This window comes from Cinclus cinclus, chromosome 1, assembly GCF_963662255.1.
Source record: "Cinclus cinclus chromosome 1, bCinCin1.1, whole genome shotgun sequence".
In the NCBI taxonomy this organism is placed as follows: domain Eukaryota; kingdom Metazoa; phylum Chordata; class Aves; order Passeriformes; family Cinclidae; genus Cinclus; species Cinclus cinclus.
In genome coordinates this window covers 85836631-85859363 of record NC_085046.1, presented here as the reverse complement: position 1 = coordinate 85859363, position 22733 = coordinate 85836631, and the positions used below count along the sequence as shown (strand labels likewise).

At 37.9% G+C, this 22733-nt stretch overlaps 1 protein-coding gene across 2 annotated transcripts in view; it reads right to left on the bottom strand.

The window, feature by feature from the left end:
* The window catches only part of FHOD3 (formin homology 2 domain containing 3), a 366909-nt gene that overhangs the window by 172532 nt on the left and 171644 nt on the right, over positions 1–22733 (bottom strand). For both annotated transcript variants that reach the window (XM_062512765.1, XM_062512850.1), the window contains exon 5: positions 8827–8932. In XM_062512765.1, coding sequence (XP_062368749.1) covers positions 8827–8932 — 106 coding nt within the window. The remainder of the gene's footprint in view (positions 1–8826; positions 8933–22733) is intronic.

The window sequence follows — 22733 nt, the reverse complement described above, 5'->3', positions numbered from 1 at the left end:
TGCAAGTCGTATGGCTTAGCTTTTAAGTTCTTCAATCATCTACAATTTATTAGTATTTGATGCAATATTGATCGGAGACTTAAAAACAGGTCACTGCCCAACAGTAATGAAAATAAGTATTTTAAGAGTTTACAGTTCATTGGTCCAGTTTCCTGATTGCACCAATGAGAATCTGATTGATAGAAATCCACATGCACACACATTTGCAAAGATTCCAGACAGAGCTAATATGTGACTTAAAATAATCTATCTGGATATGGAAATTAACTCTGAAGATATTTGAACAACCTCATTTTTGTCACATTCATATATCACACAGTAATCACCTTCATGGAAAAAGCAGCCAGCACCTCTCAATTATCCTACATATTTGACTCCACCTTTTCCAATTCTAATTTAAAGTCTTTAATTTTCCCTGATTATGTATCAGGATGGAACAGTCTGTGTGGCACTCTAGCAACTACCATCACAAATAGCTGTGGAAGTCTCTAATCTCAAAATGAGAATAATCAAACTCTATTTGCCAACAGTATTTTAACGTGTTTTATGTGCATATATTCAATGCAAATAATTTATAGTGAAACTACCAGCAGCTGTATACTTTGTGCAATTATTCATGTCTGTGCTGGCTCATTAATGTCTTTACACATTTTCTCCTCTATTCAGGCTACAAGATTACTACAAAAAGGCAAAAACACTCTGCAATATGCAAGTTGGAATCAGTACATTATTTTCAAGGCTTCCTCATGAAGTTTGAGTAGTTAAAGCATAAAATATCCACAATGGCTTTAAAGGCCTCTGGGAGTACTTTCCAAGTACTTACTCTTTGCTCAGTAGTTAAGGATGTGCATTTTTTGTGTTCAGTTCCTCATTTTACATGGAGTCTGCATAGCCTGATGTGCCACATTTCATGGGAATTTCACAAAACATTAAAAAAAAATCTCAGGACCTGAAGACTCATTTTCATAGAGACAGAAAGCAACTCAAAGGCTCCCAGCCTCTGTCAGCTTTAAAAACAAGGAAAATCCATAATTTTATGGTGGTGTTATTACTGAATTCCATGTAGACCCCATATTCTCCCCACGAGCAGTCCCACCAAGAAAGGCCATTTCATATAATGCACTGCACAGGGAACAGCTCAATTTTTTGGAAGATATGTAAATTACTGTAGAGTGCTTAAACTTTTGAACTCAAATTTGCTTCGATGCCAATTCCCATCCCAGACTGGGAGGACTTGTACTGTATGCTCTGTGTGAGGATTATCTGACTCTGCTTCCAGATAGATCACGCATCACAATCACATCCAGGGAGAAGGGAGGGAGGAGGAGGACAAAGGAGATGGCAGTGCTTGCTCCAACAACTAAGGGAATGCCTAAAGTTGTATTCAGTAGGGAACTCAGTGTAATGCGTGCATAGAACAAGTTTAATAAATATCGTTTTAAAATCTGCAGATAAGAAATGAAGAAAGGAAATGCTGGAAGTGTAGAGCAGAAAGGAAAGAGGATGTTTTCCCTCTTTTTAAACTGCATGGCTTCCAATGTCAAGCTCTCCCAACAACCCCCATACACATAAACAAATGCATTCAGTCTTAAGGAGATATCTGCAGAATTGAAATAGGATTCACCTAAGAGACAAGGAAGTTTATTATTTATATTATTAATCATGGAGATAGTACAACGTGCCCTTTTCTTCTGGTATAACAAAGAGCATTGCCACCTCATTATTTCTAATCTAAAAGGTTCATGAATCAGGATGCCAAGTCCATTTGTATTTTTTCATTTCATGGCTTTTCAAGAAGAGGCACATCTTGAGGTTTCTGCACATGTAACAGAAGGAGGTACTGACCCATCAGGTATATAGGTCTGATTTTTCTGGGACTGCTACTTTTTGATCTGAACCACAAGAAATGGCACCTATAACGTTCACTGATGGAAAACTGTCAGTGTAGTTCATGTCACAAAGGAAGATGGCATGGTTGCATCCCTGCCAGGCTGTACCTCAGCTCAGTAGTGCTGCTCATTAACAGGTCTTGTTAGCTCAGCTACACTGCTGAGCTGCTACTAACTTGCTCACAGCTGTGGCTTGGTTTGGTGTGTTTTATTTTGTGGGGTTTTTCTAGTGGTGATAGGAAACCTAGGTTGTATCTCCAAGTGGGGCTGTCCTGTACTATGTGGGCACAACAAATTCCAGGTGGAGTTGCCATCTGTTGGTATGGTTCCACAGGAACTGTGGCCTTATGTCCAGCATAAAAGGATTCATGAAGGATATGAATTTTGAAATGCCCACAGGACAAGTGTCCAATTCTGATAAGCTTTCTGAAAGGTCAAAGAACTGATTTTACTGGGAGACTGGTGCCAGCAAATTTCACTCAGAAGCAACACTCCCAAGTAATCAAGCTACATGTACCCAATTCCTTTTTAAAGTTCAGGCTATTACTGCAGGTACTTTGAGAATGAGTGGTAAGTTTACATCATTTTAAAGTATCACACATAAGAAGACAACTTGAATATGTAGATAGATACATATATAGGAACTTTACAGTTGCATATGGATACCTTCACACTGAAGGTTAACAGAAAAGAAAGAAATACAAAGGTAAGCCTAATCAAGTTCTGTATATTCCTATTTTTGGGGGGCTGCGATATTTTTCTACAGCTGGAAAACCTTAAGGAGTTCTCTAGTTCACACTAAAACAGGAACAATGCAGAGACAAAGGGTATTCAGTATTAGCAACCTTTTCACTACTAAACTTACATTACTACTATCTGTTTTAGTGCTGCAGTACCAACCAGCAAGACATGTCTAATTAGGATGAAAATAGCCTCTCACAGACTTTATTTCTACTTTTTCGTTATTTACACAACCCCTGCTTCCCATATAGACATGTACTGCAGAAGAACGTGCTTCCCTATGCTAAATGTAATACCTAACCATTAAAGCAAAAGCCCAAAGCCACATGATTTATCAGTCTGTGGGAGGAAATTTCGAGAGCACTGGAAACATTCATGTCCTTGTAAATAACGAGGGGTATTTTTGATAAAAACAGCCAGCCAATTCCTGGAAGTGGATCATCCCCCTGTTATAGAGCACACTTGCAAACCCCAAGCATTCCTAGTAGCAGTTGGCTCAATGCAGAAATGCCATCAGCTTGCTGATAACTTCATGCCTGGCTTTCAGAATGAAAGGGTTATCAGCAGCAGCTTCCACTGCCTGCTTGCAAAACCTCATCCTCACCTTCGACTTCCTCTACCTCCTTGACATCTTTGGGCACACATGGTATCCTGGTGACAGACAGCAACCAGATGGACTTTTACCATCTAGCACTGAGTTGTTTCGGGAATTTAATCTGATTTCCCAGAATATGCAGCACAGCCCTTTGTTCCAAACTTGGCATGAAGGTGGGATTGCATGCCTCTGGCTTTATAAATAGGCATAACTGTTGGTGGCTTTGGTACATGTCAGTGTTTGAGCTGTTTGCCTGTTAGTGTGGAAAACCTTACCCCCTTCCTGGGCATTCATCTGTAGTTCTGACTGACTCTGGTGGCTCCCGTGCATGTCCAACCACCCTGTCAAACAGCTCAGTGTCTCCTAATTCCAACAGCAAGGTCAATTTCTGCTTTACAATCTAGTAGCTCTTATGGTTATTTCTTACCATTTTTTACTGTTGTCAGCAACACTGTACTGTATAATTAAAAGCACATGCAAAATACAGATTTAGAATCATCTTATTGCAGTAGGGAGCTGAAGTTACTAAAAGGGTAACTACCCAGATAAAGCTACACTCATTCTCTTCATCCATCCCTTTGCAAAGGTTGGCTCCCATTTATCAGCTACTCATGTGAGGAATCAAAATATCACCCTATTCTTATGCCTCAGTGGGGGCTTGGAAAGTTTCAGGCTCCTCAGTTCTCATTGTTCTACCTTGGGAAGTCACTGCTCCGCTTGGGAACTTCTCCATCACTGGCAGTTCACAAAATGTGTCTTGGAGTTTTATATCTCATATGATTTTAGTGTTTTAAGACACTCAGTTCATTTTATTTACATTTTAGGACTCATATAGAACTTCTCTGTTAGAAGTGCCTCATAAAATTACTTAAAGGTCTTGAAAGGTCCTGGAAACCCAGAAAAAGGGAAAAAAAAAAAGAGCACTACTATATACTCATTCTATCTTCATGAAGATAAAAGCATGCTTGTACAAATGCAATTCCAAAGCAAACTACATTTACTGTTTATAAGGAAAAAATTGTACGGCATAATAATAAAGATGCTGTCCTATCAGACTGAAGATGCTGTTGACTTTGGGCATGAATTTATCAACCTTTAATCCTCTTAAATGGATGTCACTGTCCCTCATAATATGTCAGATCCCTTATACAGGACCATTACCATTATCTTCAGTTCTTGCACCAGTATCTGTAGAAACACACAGGATGTGTGTTTACATACTTTATCAGAAGTGCAGAGGTTCTGTGACAGGAAAATGGTCTATTAGTTCTATTGCAACCTAGCATTCTGTCCAGATTATTGAATTAAATATAACTTAGTGAAGTTTTGCCTATACTGTCCTTGGATATTCTTAAAGGATGTGCAGACATGGTGCCTATGACCATGATTTCATGATGGATTTGGCAGTGTTAGGTTAATCGTCGAATTTGATGATATTAAGGGTCTTTTCCAATCTAAATGTTTCTAGGGTTCTACTTATCTTCAATTTTAGGTTATAGTAATGGTTTGAGGTTTTATGGGAGAGGAGTTAACTTAAAGCACAAATATTGCCTCAAATCGTAACTCCTAGGCTCCTCCAAACACTTGCTTTATTTCTTCTTTAACAAAACCTTTACACTAGAAATTCAAAACTGCCAAACAAAACTGAAACCATCTCTCATCCAGACTTGACACTCAAATTCTTATTCTCCATATAAGCACAAAGCACTCACTAAACCAGACAGCTGCATCCAAAAGCCGAATTTGATCCAAGCATAGTCTAGTATAAGCACTGACTGCTGTCCTATTTTTTCATCAGCCTTAGCTCCTTAGACCTTGAAGCAAGGTCAAGGCCTTTTCCTGCTTGGACTGAACACTTGGTTTGTGCTTTCAGATCATAAGTACCATATCTAGCTTTCATCTAATTATGGACACCTCTAAATACTGATCTGAATACACAAGCAGTTTAACAGGGATCCAAGTACACAATTACTCTACAAACAAGGCTGGATGAACTTCTGACAACCTTCTTGTTTGAGCTGAGGGACACAGGGCACAGGACCCCATCAGGTAGAACCCCTCACATCACAGTGCCAGCAAAATCATCCCTAACTCTTATAGCTTACTTATTCAGTATATTTTAAAAAGAATTAAGCCTTGGTCTACACAAGCTGCTTTTGTTTTCGTTCACCCTCCCAACATCACTGGCAAAACCATCAGAAAACATTAAGTCTACCATGGCATTTCATGTGTTGTTTTCTCACTCTGTGCAAGGAACAGATGATCTCAAAATTACATCCAAAAAATCTTCAAAATTACAGTAATATTTATATGAATCCTCATCAGTTATAGATATTTTCATTACCTTTAACTCATTCCTATCTGATTTTGAATATTTAGGTAACACTGCAATCTTGTAACTAGGACAGAAAATGTTAACTTCAGTGGTATCAGTGAAGTTTTTCACCCTTATGGATCCTTATGAAAAAAATATTAACAGGGAGGAAAGAATAAAAGAAAAACAAGCCTGTTTCTGCGGGGGGGGGGGGGGGAAGTCCCTCAAAATACAGTTTCTGTAGATGTCCATAATAATTCAAAGGAACACTGAACAATAAATTTAGTTTTAAGAACTGTTAAATAGGGAGGATCAAAAGCTGTTTTCTAAGATAGTGTTTTTAAAAGCCAGGGCCTCAAGACAAGACCTGGTGATTGTTGGTTTCCAGGCTACAGGCTATATACTGACAAAAGGGAACGCTTTGGGAAAGGTACAGTCAAACAGCCCTAGTTCAGGGGACTTGAGCAGAAGTAAACAGTCATTCCTTAGCACTCAACAACAAACTGTGTGGATTTCTCAGTATTGTATGTAAAAGCCACACTTACCTTCTCTTCACTTACCCATTAAAGTAACTAAAATTTTCATGTGTCATATTTAATCATTTTTTGGTAGCTCAGTCTGACTTGAAGCAAGTCAAAACCCCCAAGTAGAAATTCACAACCAGGAAACATTAGAGTGAAACAATGCAAACTTTTGGAAAAAGAAGAATAACATCCTCAAGAAATAACTCACTGAATCACCTAGAGCCCTTAAGCATATGTGTATTTCCAGACTATTTTCCCTCCAAGGTACAAAGCTATTTCTTGATAAGTACAGGCAAACAAGTTGATATGAAACACTGGGAAATTGCTCAGTCAGGATGACGGACAGTCTCATGAAGGCAAGTCCTCGAAACAAAGGAAGCAATGCCATGCCTAAGGCTGCCACTTACTGTCACAAGCCCTGCAAGCTGAATTAGAATTGCCAGAAGAAAAAAGGGAATGACACCAAAAGTGCTGGAGAAATGCCAGAATATGGAATTTAGGAGAAATCCCATCTATTTATGATTTAGGTTAAATGCAACAAAAATAAGGAGAATATATTCCACTCCAAGAAAGGACCTGCAGAACAAGGACACCACAGGAAAGCACAAAATCCCTAAAAAAAGACTACTTTCTACTTCTCAAATCTCCACTACTTAACACTAAGCTTAGAGCTTACAGGACCACCTCTGTGCTGACTGTGATGTACCTTCCATAACATTTATTCACCTATTTACCAGTACTCCAGGTTTAGTAAAACACAGCACTGCAATAGGCACACACAGCTGCCACACAGAATAAATCCCCTAAGCAATCATTATGATCTTCCAAAAATACTATACCAGAAACACTCTTACATGATGTATTTAATGCTTCTTTTCAGCACCCTCCTTAATGTATTCAGATAAGATTGTTTGGCTATACTTTACTTCCAAATCTATCTTTATCTCATTGCACACATAGACCTATTCAGAAAGTATATGCTGGCTCCTGGAACTGCAAATCACCTGACATAATTTTGGAGTTGTACCAAGCTTTGAAATTCCTGAAAGACAATCAAGACCAAAACTGAAATGAAGCCCCTATCACACAGAAAAAAATGTATTATTGTAAAGGATGCTAGGATACACGACCCAGAAAGAAACTTCACCTTCACACAGCTGCAATGCAGGGAAAAAAAGTCCTGATTTCAGGAGCTATCAATCCCTAAAAGCATCTTCCTAAAATAATGTCTTTACCTTTATGGCATACTTCTACATAGTTTTTGTTATTGTTAATGTTGTTTTGTTATATTAATTTCTAACAAGCTGTAATCACTTGTTAATAACAATGCAACAAGATCAGTTTGCAGTTGCATTTGTATGATGCCATGGATATTGACACTAAGACTCTGTTTTATCATTCATTGAATTTACATGAAAATTTCTAATTTTAGGTAATGGAAACCAAGCTCCTGAAAGCCACCAGAAGAAAGAGACCATTAGATCTTGAATGCTGGATGCATTAGGATATGGGAAGGGAAGGGGAATGGGAAGGCTCCTAGACTGAAGGCCAGACTGTACCATACAACAGTTTTATTTTGCTTCCAGTGTGAATTTTCTGAGAGCATCTATGGCCGGTTTTCTCCCAGAAACTTTTAATTGACCTGTTCTTTACATGAAACCTCACTTACTATTTGAATCCTAGCTATCCATAATTTTAGCTGTTAATTACATCAAAGTGACATTTTAAAATACAGCTATCTATATACGTCAGTCTAAGAAAACTCAAATGAGCAATCTACCACAACTATGCATTTGTGAGCAGACTGCATTTACTATGAGATCATCCAGCAGCAAAGACCCCTTGAAATTACTGCTATCCCCTCAAAATACTGGAGAAACGCTCCAAATTTACAGCTTAAGGCTCCTGTCTAGATGAAAAACATATGCATCCATTCAGGGACAATATAGGAAATCAGCTTTCTAATCACATATAATCACAGAGCACACCTTTTCCAAATCCCTCTCCAAACCCTATCTTTGCCAGTTATCTTTTATGTGCAAAGAACAGAACATAAATCTCTCATTACCTGTTTAACTCCAAAATGTCAGATAGCTAAAAATTGTTTCCAGCCAACTGAACCCTTAAGGTATGAGTTTGTCCTGGCTTATTCTATAGATACTGCATGATATCCAGGGACACCGATGATGTTGCATTCTGCTGCACCACAATGAAGAGAGGTGATAAGAAAACACATCTCCCAACAGGGTGATGGAGTGGGCTGGGTGCGCCCCTCTCTGTTTCCCTGGTACTTTTCAGCTGTCTAAGCAGCATGAAGAAAACCCTCCGTGCTGCATGGGAGATCAAAAGCCACCCATCACTGCAAGAAAGGAGAAACACAGCTCACAGAACTACTCCTGCTGCCTCCAACCAGCTCGCAGCACCTCCTTTGTAAAAGATGACCACACTCCAAGAAGTTACTTTGTTCTGTGCCCTCTGACACAGTTATCCAGTAAAGGCTTTAGAATGCAATTTTTTTTCTTGGAATTAGAGATTTGCAGTGTAATCTACAAGAGAAGGTGAACACTGGGGAGACTATCAAGATTGCAAATATTCCAATTTGTTCTGCTAAGTGGGGAGTATTAATCTTTCCTTAACTTTCTTGCATTATATGAAAAAAATCAATCTTAGAAGCAAGTTCAAAGACACTTCACACAGAAAGTTGCTGGAGACCTGTGAGAGCTTCCAAGCAATAAAAATAACTTTTGGGTGCATTTCCTTTACCTCTCAGGATGTAGTTCTGATAATTCTGGTCGGCTTCTGCTCCCACTTTGATTAAGCAAGTCAAACCTTCAGCAACAACAAACTCATGAACCAAGTCCTTGTCATCCTGTCACAGGAGAAAGGAAAAGCTGAATTAGATTTTTTAAAGACAAAGAAACAGATTAAATCATAATGTAAAAACAAATGAATGGCTGCAACACTGATTTCAGGTTTCACATGCTCTAAGAAAGTTGACATGAAAGCTCTTATATAGAGGACCAAAAGCAGAATTTAGAGCTTTAAAATCAGAATGAAATACATCAGTGCAAAGGAAGAAAAAACAAGCTTTAACCTTTCAGTCAAGTACAGAAAATTAAAATCTGTAAAATATGACTTTTCTTTTTTATTTTCATTGAAGCCTTGCAGACATTCTCCACAATACTAAATCTCATCATATCACATAAACACATATCCTTAAAGCCTTAAAGGGAAGAGAACATCATCTCTACTCCTTAGCATAATTCCAGCTTCAGTATTTTAGGTGTGTTACAGCAAAACTTTAAAACTGGTTTCATTGCAATGAAATATTCTATCTATTACCTTAACATAATAAGAATGCATTATATTTAGAATGGGAAAGTAAAGTGTTAAAGATAAGACCACTAGAAGACAATAGGACCACACTATGATAGAAAACAGCAAATACAAGAGAAAATTTCATGGGAATTTATACTTGCTAAAGTGGCTCACTAATTTTACACCATCAGTTCTTTCCTCAGGGCAACAGAATGATCCTGTATCACAGGTGGAAGTGACACCAGGGAGAGGAGGGGTTTCCTGGGCCTTACATGCACAACTTTTAAGCCAAGGGACTATAGAGGACCACATCCAAAGCTTGTCTACTCTTACAGAAGGCTCATGCAGACAAACAAGAAGCTACTAAGAACTGGATTAAACAGCCTTTAATGAATTAGCAATGCAAATTAGGCACAAGACCAATTAAAGATATTAATGGGACAGAATTACTCTGCAGACAATCCCAGCTACCACCTCCCTTCTTTTAAATACTCTTGATTTATGCTTTCATACACAACAGTGTAACAGAAATAAATTCCAGCTTTCCAATAATGCAGCCCCAAGAACCCAAGATCCATACAGTAAATTTGTTGAGAGTGATTTTTGAATTCATGGCAAACACTTAGCAAACTGCCAAGAGAAATCAAATAATCAAACCCCTTTTAGTGAGACATTTCACTTACTGCTGTTTTCAGCTGAATAATTTATTTATTATGAATTTCCTTCCTTCACCAGAGACAATTCATGTAATTCCTACAGTCTGACCAAACAGTAAATTAATAATTGGAAGGTGATCTAGCAATACGTGAGAAGTTTAGAAATTATGATTTAAAAAACTCCATTTAATGTTTTAGCTGGTAAAATTAGTTTTAAAAAATGAAAAATATTATAAAGGCATGTACAGATACACAAATTTATTACATGATAAAGGTGATTTTTCCTTCAAATAAAGTGTAAAATATACAAGGTGGAAGCATGCAATCATACCTCACATCTTGGTGAAAGTATACTGTAAAAGCCCAAAATACATAAGATAAAATTCACCTTTGCATATTCAGTCTTAAGCTAAAATTTCTTTTTATCTCTTAGTCTCAATGTTTTATCTTTTAAGAGTGCTATTTTTTCCCAGAAGCTAGATAAAAGCCTTAATAGTGTTTTCTGAAAATCTGAGAAACTTACAAACTCACATGTCAGAACAAGGCACTACAGATGCAAGCACACAACTTTATGCAGACAAATTTCCTCTATGCATTTTTCACCACCAGGTGAGCACTCCCTCCCATGTCTCCCTTTGTTACATGTTTTTTTTTTTTTTTAACTCCAAGATACCTGAATAATTTCTTCTTCTTTAAGAATTTTGAATCCTGTTTCTCCTAAAACTCAAGAGAGGAAACATATTCATGGAATCTCCCGGCTAAGTTTAATGTAGAGTGTATTAAGAATTCAGGTAAACTAAGGTTATGTGTCATGGTAACAAGTTGTCTAATTTAAGAGAAACAATAAATATGACAAATCTAATTATTGAGTGAAATAACCACCATTTCTTCCAGATGGTAATGTTATCTTAGTTTAAAAAATTTTCTCTAAACGCCTTTTCTTGATATTTTAGCATACATTTTGATTTTGCATCAAATGTGTTTGCATCCTCCTTGGAAAAAAGGAACCTATTCAGGATTGACACACAGTGAAATAAAGAACATTGGAAAAACAGGAAAAAGTAGGAATAACTGTGGTTGGCAGATTCTGACTTTTATTAATAGACCTTTTAAATGCCTATTTGGGAAAAATAAATGACATTGGGGTGATGAAAAAAAAAAGTCCATATAGCAGAGAAGTTAACAGTAGTCCAGTTTCAGAGTCCTTCAGGTTGAATCCAAAAAACAAAATACATTTTTAAATAGCATTTAGCAATTAAGGGTTGATGCCATTAAGTGAAAGGTAAAATCTGAAACACCCACTGTAACTTTAGGATGTTTCCCCTTAATCTTAAATAGTGAATAGATATTAGTGCATCACCTGCAGAAAAGATTAGAAATTAGCATTTTATTGTCAAGATAAATCAAGCTAAAACTCTATTTTTATGTTGATGATATATATTTATTTATTTCTTTAGTTAGTTATTTAATTTTTTATATTTTAACACGGACCTTTCCAAAGCAAATTTTCAGATCTGTCTTCTGGAACTTTTTCAAAGCAAGCAAATCACAGAGCCACCTGGAACTACAGGGGAACAGCAGAGGATATAGAGGGGAAGAGGAACTTCACCTAGACTGCTTTTGGAAAGCACTGAATAAACAAATCAAACCTGAATTTAAAAAAAAAAAAAAAAGGCTTTTAAGGCACTTCTCCTTTCCCAAATAAAAGAGAAAAAGAAGGTGTAATGAAGTAGAGTACAAACACATCATGCCTTAGACATAAATCTCAACTCAGTATATTATCTATCTATTATCTATCATGTATATACGATGAGAGGGAAGAAGCTAACATCTGGAATGTTCAGTGAAAGATGAAAGGCATGCAAGCCCATACGTTCTACATTGGAAGGAGAATGTTTACATCAATTTTGGTCCAGGATAATCTTTTCAGACCCATTAACTTTCTGACTTGCCAAGTTAGGTGACCTCAAGAGTAAAGGCTACTCTCTAGCAGTGGTTAAGAGGTTCAGGTTTCCAGGAAGAGAGCATTCATTGTTCAGAATATATGGCAGGAGCGTGACAATGATACCTATATAAGTATACGTCACACATGTGTGATAACAGCTAGAAGGAGGCAGGGAAATGTTGACATTTGCTATGGAAATGGACTCCTCTACTAATATTGCAAAGATTTATGAGTGCTTAATCAGCAGGTATTAAGGCACTGATGAGAAAAGCAGCAAAACAGGCAAAGCTCTCTTAAGCTTACTGCTGAGCTCCTGCAACCATAAAGATTGTGCAGTGACACAAAGGCTGGCTACTTAAAGTCTTTATGAAAAGATAGCATTGGCCTCATCAGATAACTACATTTTGCTTGTTTATCCACCAACTTGAATTAGATCACATCTCTTCCTTTTGTTAGGCATCTCAAAGGTAGACAAAACAACATAACGTTATGTCTGTGCAATAGATGTCTATTTTTGTCCAATGTATAATGGAAAAAGACACCAAATATACTCAAAACGGTGAGTTTAAAACTTGTTTATGTGGTTGACAAAATGCACAAACCATAGTTTTTCACCTCCATAACTCAGCCTAGCAATTAAAAAGACCCCACAAACCCTGTGATCAAGCAGTCTATTACCATAGGCTCCTGTGCTACTAGCAGAAGTAGTGGGGGGCATTGTCTTCTTTCCCACATATTTGTACCATTCAATATATTTTCTAATGTAGTTTTGCAGCGTCTTACCTGAAGATGGACACTGAAGATATTTTTCTAAGGAATGGCACTTTCCAAGAACATATTTTTATTTGATATGCAGCTTCCATGTGCAAAGATAAATTGTTTATGTACTGTTTAAGATAAATATTTCTGAAGTCTGCTTCTTCTGTGGGCCATATGTTTGAAAACTTTTACCCAAAGCATCATCATTTTTATGCCACAAGAAAGTTGCTTCGTTTCCCAATAAGAATTGAGGTTTTGGAACATAGTTTCTCAAGGGAATTTTTTTTTCCTAAATCTAAGAAGCACTGCTGGAAACCTCAGTCCAAGTATTTGGGGAAACTGGATTAGTAAGTAAATATTCACACTTGGATATGCACATATGTATTTCTCTCTTACGTGGCTAACAGCTGTGCAGAGTACTGCCTTTCCAAGGAATCATAAAACAAAACAAGTTGCTGGTCTATAAGATTTCCACCCAGAAGAATTTCATTTTTATGTTTTGAACGTCCCCCCTTCCTTTAATAAACTATCCCATTGTTTCTGTGTGCTTAAGCATTCCCATATTTAATTCTATCTTGTACAATTCTCTCCTGTTTCTGTTGCAAAGTTAAAGGCTGCACATTTTATAATGTTCATTTCTTTAAATAAGGAAAACCGTGCATCCCCCATGGTTTCTAGGCTCCCCAGCCTGTGCTCTCCACATGACACATTATTGAGAGAGCCAGCAATCACAGTCCGTACTGACCAAATCTTCCAAAATGCAAATGTTGCTGTGATCCAGCCTAAAAGTGAGAGCACCACAGGCAGACAGAGTGCCAGTTATAGACAAGAGAATCTCCTCATGGAGCTTTGCCCATGGTTTACAAGAGGAGATTGCATTCAAACAGAGATCCAGTGGTTGATGCATTTCAGTGTCTGCTAGGGGAAGAGCTTCCCTCTCTGCTCTGCCACTCTACAACATCCCTATTAAGAGAAATGTAAGCTCTGATTATCAGGACAGCTCTGGTTTTGTCTGTAGACCAAAGATTGTAGCTTCACAAAGATATACTGCATTCACATTTCAACACTGTGATAATTCACCCAGGCAAAAGGTAAGATGAATATTGCCAATTCACTGGGCACCATGCACACATGAGGAGAAATATATACCTGATGTAAAGAGGAGGAGCATCCTCCTCTGCAACATGAAATCTTCTGGGACAAGATGCTGGCAGCATATCAATAAGGAATCATACAAGCAGAAAGGGCACAGCTCATTCAGACACTGCCTGGCCTGGCTCCTGAAGTTAACATCCCTACTTTTCAAGAGGGAGAGCTAGTGAAATTTTGACTCACTGCTATGTTCATGTATGAAATAGTATCCTGGCAGACTGCACTGTCCCCAGTCCACATTATTATGTCAGAGCCAGGTCTCCTTGGAAAGCCCTCTTCCTCAGATTCCCCTGCCAAGAGTTCACACTGCGCAGCAAGGAAACAGAAGTGAAACAGAAACCCCAAATGATTATGCCCAAGGTGAAAAAAAAAATAGCAAAGAAAGTACATTAATCAATAAAATGCCAGTGCATTTTAGCCCTCTGAAAAAACATAAAAGATGGCTGCACTCTTTAGAAGTTAAAGCACATTTTTTCAAACAGCCTCCACCCCCCCTCGTTTTTACTTTTAATCTCCTGCGAAGTCAAGATAGGATCACGAAGTTCAGCTGGTTTTAGGAGGATTAAGGTTTAGGGATTAAGCTTCATTCATTTGGGGATGTAAATTAGCAGCAGAGGGACAGCAGCTGACTGGTGAGGAAAGGGAGGAAGGAGGAGGCAGGTCAAAGAGCAAACCATGCACAACTGCAGGCTTTCATTGGCATATATCACAAATGTCAATGTATCTGTCACTCCACCACAAGAGAGTAAAATAAAGGAATATTGCCCAATATACTTCAAAATCTTTCTTTATCACTGAGTGCATAAAGGCAGAATGATAAAAATCCACGTATTTATTAGCAATAGCATCAATGATGAGTAGGTCCTTGTTCCACATTTCCTATACTTAATAGTACAAGGAGAATAGAAACAGATCTTTTTCCCTAAGCATTCCTCTGGCTCTGACAGACCCTCACATAATAACAAACAAACAAACAACAAACAAAACAAACAAAACAAAAAAACCCAAACAAAAACAACAAAAAAACCCCAAAACAAAACAAAAAATAAAATTAAAAAAAAAAACAAACCAAAACAAAAAAAACAACCCCATACTTTGTTCCTGATTTGACTGCCCTGGGCAGAAGTAGCAATATGGCAGCACAGACCAGAACACACTTCCATGACCTGAGAGCCTTCATATCCACAGGCTCGCTGTATATTTTCAGATGCCGACACAATTCACCATCCCAGTAGCAATGGAAAATTAACATGTAATTCCTCTCAGTCACCCTTTCAGCTGCCTATCTCTGCAACCTCAGTGACTACATTAGAAATATATCACAAGTAAGACTCCGCCATTATATTTTTAACTATTGGTACCTGCCTTCAGCATGCATCACATTTGCTGAAGTTACCAGAAAAATAATTACTCCCATTGACAAGGCTAAAATGATGTAATAAAAGTTATGTTGTGCTCTATTAGAAACAGAAATCCCAAAGCATTTCCATAGTCCATCTTTTTTATTGGCTAAGTGACAGGTTGCATTTTACAGATCAAGATTGGCTTGCAATGTTTGCCATTAGAAAAACTCACTCTGGCTTGAAAACTGAGTAAACATAGTCAGGAAGTGACTGAAGAAGCACTGATTGCCAAGATATAATTTATAGTTACTTTCCCACACTTCAAACTATAGTTCTGCCCTCTGGACTCCTAAATTATCAATATAATTAAAATAGTAGATTGCCAGTCCAGAAGTGCCTGATATTATCTACTTCAATTGTCACTGTTTATTTCAGTCCATTTTAAAAGCTAAGTCACCTACTGCAAACTACACTGGAAAGGAATAATTCCAAAAACATACACACACGTATCCATACATAAACTGAAGTCCTAGTAGTCTCTCAAGACTGTGTTGCCATTTCAACCTCAATTATTTACAAAGTTACAAAGACACTTCTACTTATGGACCAGATGAGGCAGTGGTTAAGTAGGCAAGTCTTGTACTAAACATGAAAATCTTCAGCTCTACTTTGTGTCAAGCCATTACTCTTAGAAGATTAACCAAACACAGATCTGAGAGCCCTCTGCTGTCACAAAGAGTCCATTTCTCTTGGACACGCATTTCCACTCCCTGATATTTGGTAACCCAGAAACTACCCAAAGATAGGTGCTTGGCAGGTTCACTTGCTTTCTTTCTTCAGTCAAATTCCCAACAGCACACCTAGAAGAACAGCTCCTTGAGAACAAGATTGCCCTGGACTGAGATGTCCCGAAACTGCTCAGCTGCTAGAAATAAAAGAGGTAGAAGCATTTTAGTGGTAAAGGGTCTGCAAGGACCAAGCAGCTGGTTTGTATCTCAATGGAAGCTCCTTCCTCTTGCTCACTTTGTTGATTGCAAATGCACTTCACCCACTTTACAGACCTCACCAGCTCTGCCAAGCTTCCATTCCTCTTCACTCCAAACTTTCCCCTATACTCCTCCATGCTGTGGCTCTGCTACTCATTTTCTTCTGTTCACCAGTCATAATTTATCCCTTCCCAACTCATTTAATATACGTCTGTGTAGAAGCATGGCCGTAACGTGACACAAAGACATCACTATTTTTACATTGTTCAATTTTTTCCTATCCATTCATCTGTATACATGGAGCAACACTTTGCAACAGCATGCATGGAAATTGCTATACCCCCCCCCCTTACTTCCAGTGAGGCAATATACTAAGCCAGACTGTAATGTAAAATTTGGTTTCTGGTGGTGAGAACAATGAAAATTTATCCCCAGTTCTGTTGCTGAAGGGAAGGGGTGCCATCCAGAGGGTCCCTGGCAGGATTGAGAGGTAGGCTAATGCAAACCTCATGGAGCTCAACAAAGTGACCTGGGTCACGGCAATTGCAGACACATTTACAGGTGGAGCAGAGAAACGATTGAGAGAGCCCTGTGGAGAAAACCTGGGGGAAAAAATGTGGGGGAAACTTGGGTTGATGAAAAACCTTAGCATGACCCAGCCATGTGCACTGGCAGCCCAGAAAGCCAAATGTGTCCTGGGCTGCATCCAAAGCAGAGTGGGCAGCAGGGGAGGGAGGGGATTCTGCCCCTCTGCTCTGCTCTGGTGAGACCCCACCTGGACTGCTGTGCACACTTCTGGTGTCCTCAACATAAGAAGAACATAGAACTGTCAGAGCAAGTCCAGAGGAGGGCCATGAAGTGGATTAGAGGAATGGAGCACCCTTCCTACAAAAACAAGCCAAGAGAGTTAGGGCTGGTCAGCCTGGAGAGGGTTGCACGGAAACCTCATAGCAAACTCAAGTATCTGAAGAGAACATACAGGGAAGTCAGAAAGGAGTTAATCAGGAACAGGAGTGATAGGACAAAGAATAATGGGTACAAACTGAAAAAGGGGAAAGTTACTTAAGACCAAGGAGAAAACTCAGCCTGTAGTCTTTCATGTTTATATTTTTCTGACAGGTAACAAGTCAGTAAAACACATGTATTGGCACCTGACACGTAGGGAGGGAAGGAAAGAGAAATTTGCACAACTAAGATAAAAAAAAAAAAATTCCTTCAGTGGATATAACTGAAAACCCCAAATATTACTGTTGTCATAAGCTAATTAAAGACAAAATTTAGAGAGGAAAGGGTCCTTGGCCTGCACAGCAAAGTTGCTCCCATGTCACGCTAATGTTCTTTAAGTTTGCTTTCTTCAATTACTAAGACTGAATTATTGTGACCCTGCCTCATCTTCACCACTGTCTTCTTCAAAAAAGTCCTATTTCCCCTTTACTCGGAACATGGTGCTTTCCTTCTCCTATTATTTTGGTCATTAAGTTCACTACTTTTACATAACCTGCCTGATTCCTGCATCTTATGAGGGAGCTGCAGGTAGAAAGCCATCTTACCGTGATGACATAATGTTTATTTCTAGTGCTCCCACTGAACTTAAATTTGTAGCTGGGATGATGCCACGTTCACCTGAGAAAAATTCCAGAGTTATCATCAAGTTCTGCCAGTGAAAATGTTGGCCTGCCTTTTTGGGTCATACAGAACAATAAACTGAGAGGGAACTGAACTGTGCTAAAATTCTTAAAACAGGCTGAAAGAAAGAACACAGAAAAGAAACTGTGCTCCTATTTAACGTGTTGAACAATTGGTAAGCACCTTTCTGCTTTCAATATTTCATTTTTTTCAGTTAATAAGGCCCAGATAATTAGAAGACTTTTTTTCTCCATATAACTTTTCTTTCCCCACTGTGAGTGCAAGAAGCAAGCTGGCAAGAAAAATAAGTCACATCCCAGTCTCACATTAGGCTATTCAATTATTCGGCAGAAAATCTTTGGTTGCCTCCCCCTTATAATGGCATTTAGCAGGAAATGAAGAAAAGAAGTCCTGCTGTACCTATCTCTGTTTACCACAGTCCATCTCCCTATATATGCTCAACCACCAGATAAAAATAGCAGTGCAACTAAACACGTTTTATGCCACTGACTTGATGGGGACAGAATTTCAGTTTTTGTACCTTTTGCAGACAGCAGATACATCAACACACTTTGTTTTTGTCCTCTCAGTCAATAGAATCAAAAATTCCTAGAAAAGTCACCTAGAGCAGACCCTACCAGGAATATTCTTCATGACACATAAACAACGCATCAAAAAAACATTCAAGCATTGTATTACATACCTGAGGAAGCTAAAGTAGACAGGAGCATTCTACTGAACATTTCCTGCTCCAATTCAAACATTCACTTGTGATTAGAGAATGAATACTGGTGGCTTCCCAAGTTTTAGGCAATCTTTATGGTATAAGCAGTCCACATATTTACTCTCATTAAACACTGTTTAGATCTCAGCCTGTAATGCTGTCTAGACATGAAGAAGCCACTCTACTTGCTAATTAAACTGAGAAACTCATTTTGACATTTGATGTGTCATATGTTTTTTATTTATAATCTCTAAACAGTAATGAGACATCTCCTTTAAAAATAGGATTAAACAGATCTGTAAACTGCTACGTAGAACTGTAGTGAATTTGATTTGGAAATGAAGGTTTCTCTTTTTCACGACTTAACCAAGAACCCTTCCACGAGGCTCTTAAGGGGAGAGGTGGCAGGCAGCCTCCTCACAAGTGATGACAGCAGCCCCTAAATCAAGTGTCACACAGCTACAAACCCTAAGGAGTCATCAGTCATGCCTGCAGGAGGGGAAGGAGCAGCCTCTTTCCTTGAGATCAATGAGGCAAACACAGAATACTCCTTCTGCACTCCTAAGGATGATTGATGACCCCTTAGCAGCTGAAGTGTGTGACATTTGATTTCACTCACTGATAAGATTGTGTCTTCCAAACACCTTCTAGTTAATGTTTCCAGGGCCCCCACATAGCTGTTCTTTGTGATATTTTTTAACACAAAGCTCAATTGTTCGATGATTAATGAATTTCTCAACAACAGACGAAAAATCTGTAAGAGAGTTTTGTAACTGTGTCCCTTGATACTCTGATCACGACACAAAACAGAAATCTAGGCTCCTTACAAAAACTAATGCAAGATCTCCGGCACCTGTCACATGAAAACTGTAGGCAAAACAATCCTAAAAAAAGAACTTTTTTCTTGAAGACTTTAAAATGTACACTTGAGATTGGCTTTTCAGAAAACCTAATGCATTGATTGATATTGATTAAAAATATTTTCCAAAACTTTAATAAGCAGATTTCCACAAGGTAATTGATATCAACAGATTTGGAATGTGCTTTATGGCTTTCTTTTTTTTCTTACAGTACCATACTCTTATCCAGTTATTTCTTATTTTGAAATTATGCAATCAGCATTATTTGAAACTGTGCTTTGTAACTACAAGATACACTTGCTTATAGGTTCTAAAGCATGCCTGCTTTATATTACATCCTCTTGTATCACAGGCCATGTTAAATAAACTTTTTGAATATCACTTAAATCTCACAGCACTATTTACATTTATTTTTGTGGTTTTGCTAATTTTTTTTGTTTGTTTTTAAGATTGATATTGAATTAAATGCTTTAAGCAGATATATTTTTAACTCGTTCATGAAAGGAAGAATGTTTTTTGAGCCTGATTTTCTAAGTGCCATGTTTGGCTGGGTTCTGCTCAATGCCTTTGGAAGTTTTAGCACTCTGCACAAAAATCATGAGCTTTTGATAAATACAAGAACCAGGCAATTTGGAAGCCTGACAGAAAATCCATTCAAAAGGAGAGAAACTGTACTAGTTGTCAATCTTATCTTACTCTGTAAGTTTGTTTGTCAAATAGCTTCCTCTGGTAAACAGAGGAAGAAAACTGCAGCACAATCCAGAAAAAGATGATGACTGTGGCTCTCACCCCTTCAGAATGAATGACTGGAACAGAATGGCAGTACTGTCAAAGAAAAACGCTCCACATAACCTTTATCATTTTGCCAAAAGCAGCCCACCAGAAGAAATCAAAGAGAAATTCCAAGTGTGAACTTGCCAAATGAATCTTTCATCTAAATTTTGAAACAAAGGCATTGCTCTTGCCAAACATTGCTAAGCTTTGCTGAGGCCTCACGTGAAAAATCAAGAGCTCCGACTATTTGGAATTCAAATTCACTGCAAAACTTGGGCTTCTTCCCAATTAATGCAAATGAGAGACTACACACTAACTTGAAAGTCTTATTTCCAAAACGTTACACTCTCAAGGAATTTGAAATGCTCTTTATAATGGCATACAAAATCAAAAAATATATTTATGTTGAAAAACACACTTTAAAAAAACTTTTACCATAATGATAAATTTCTAATGCTGACATACTTTCATGTCATATTAAAAAAAAGACGTTTTGGACAGTAATGTTTTACTATTTATATATTTATAATATAACCCTATTATATTTACTTGTATTTTTCTTCAGTAAAGAACTGGAACTGCTTTTCCTTCTAAAACTGATACAAAAATTACCTTACATTCTCTCTCATGGTTCATTATGAGATAAACTAAAATCATAATCAAAGGACACCTTTAGCAATGCTGTCAAGGACAGCAAAGTTGGCAGGTAAACCTGGGTTGATAGGGGCTTGTTTTCCAACTGAAAGTGTATTACCTCAAATACCTGAGCGTATTCTATGAATACTCTCCAGCCTGAGGAGCATTTTTTAAGTCCCCCCTAAGAGAACCTGTATTTTAAGTGTATATGTAGATTTTTTTTAGGGTATGTTTGCCCAGCAATTAGCCACAGTTCCACCAGAAAGAGCTTCTTTATGTGGTAACTGATAGTTCCCAAATTCCTTTTCATACCACATACATTAGAAAACAAGAAAGTTAAATTCTTCAAGGAAAATTATGTCCTGAAACAGTCAGACAAGTTCTACTTAAAACTAAATTCATACACAGATATGGTTGTGTGCTTCACTTTCCCCTTCTCTCTCGTTACTCTTCAACACAGTCAACCCTTTAAATTAACTAGAATAAATATTTAAACAACATTTTCATTAGAACATCTGATCAGCTGCAAGAGAGAGAGCTTACTGGTGTGTTGTCTGAAAGCACTGAGCACTTGTGCTCAGAAATTTCTTCTAGACATCAAATAACCTATAGGGAAGAGGACATTTATGAATACCCAAACTGTGAGAATTCATGATGAAAGGGCATGGGAGGTGAAGGATGGGTGGGAAGAGAGGTTTTGCACTCATTGCTAAATATGTGTGAGTGTCCAGATTATCTGTGTAACATATAAATGCAGAGAAACACAAATACTTCCAAGAAACAGCTGAGGTGCAGAAGAAGAGAAGAAACCAGAGAAGACTCTTGGAAATCTGCCTGATTTCCTGTGAGCACACAGTCCATATGCTTGGCAAGCTCACAGGGAAATCCAACTTGCATCCTTGTGACTCTCAAGCAGTCTCCCCCTGGGAATGAGCGACAATGTTTCTTGAAGAGACAATGGTTTTCCCAGTCTGCATTCATGAGATGACCAGACTGTTTTGAACTGGAACTCCTTCTTTCTCCCAAAATTTCAAAATTCAGGGACATTTTTCTGACCCAGAACACATCTTCAACTACCAAGATTTAAAATTAAATGGCCCACCCTTCACCACTCACTCCTATTGTGTAGAAAATTTTAATTCTGGCATCTTCTAAATTATAAATGCTTAACTTTGAAACCTATGAAAAGGACTATGTGTTTAGAAAATTTGCAATTCTGCAGTCTTTCAGATTTCATTAATGTTTTTATTCTTCTTAGACTAAACATCAATTTAAAACAAAGCAAAACTGTTAAACTAAGACTTTAAAATTTTTCCACCTACCTATTACAGCTAAAAAAAAAAGATTGTAGTTTGTCATCCTCCATTTGGATCCATTAGTAAAGAAAAAGTGCTCCTCTTATTGTTCGCACTTATATTTACTAAAACTTGAATGTCTTAAATGAATTCCATTCTAGAATCACATTGAGAGTATGCTCTAATTCTCACAGATGGGGTTTTCTTTCCCTTTTCCTGACCTCCTCTCTCTAACAAGTTTCCTTGCAGTCCTTCTCCTTATCCAGTAAAACCAATCTGAAATCCAAGATTTTAATTCAAGCAAATTACTTATCAACCACACCAGTTGTCTATCACATTGTTTACTTCCCCACAGGACCCAAAATCTTCCAGATTTCCTGCATAATGAACATTCATATTCAAATCCATGTCTTTCCTTAAAATCATCAGTCATCACCATATCCTCCTCAGCTCCATGAAGCATCTTTTTGGCTTATGAGTAAATTTTTTCCTCTATACCCAGACTAAATTCAAACACATTCAGAGACCTCCGATTACATTTTGGTTCATCATCAGAACTGTTGCACGTCTCCCACAGGTCTTTTCCATTTTTGATG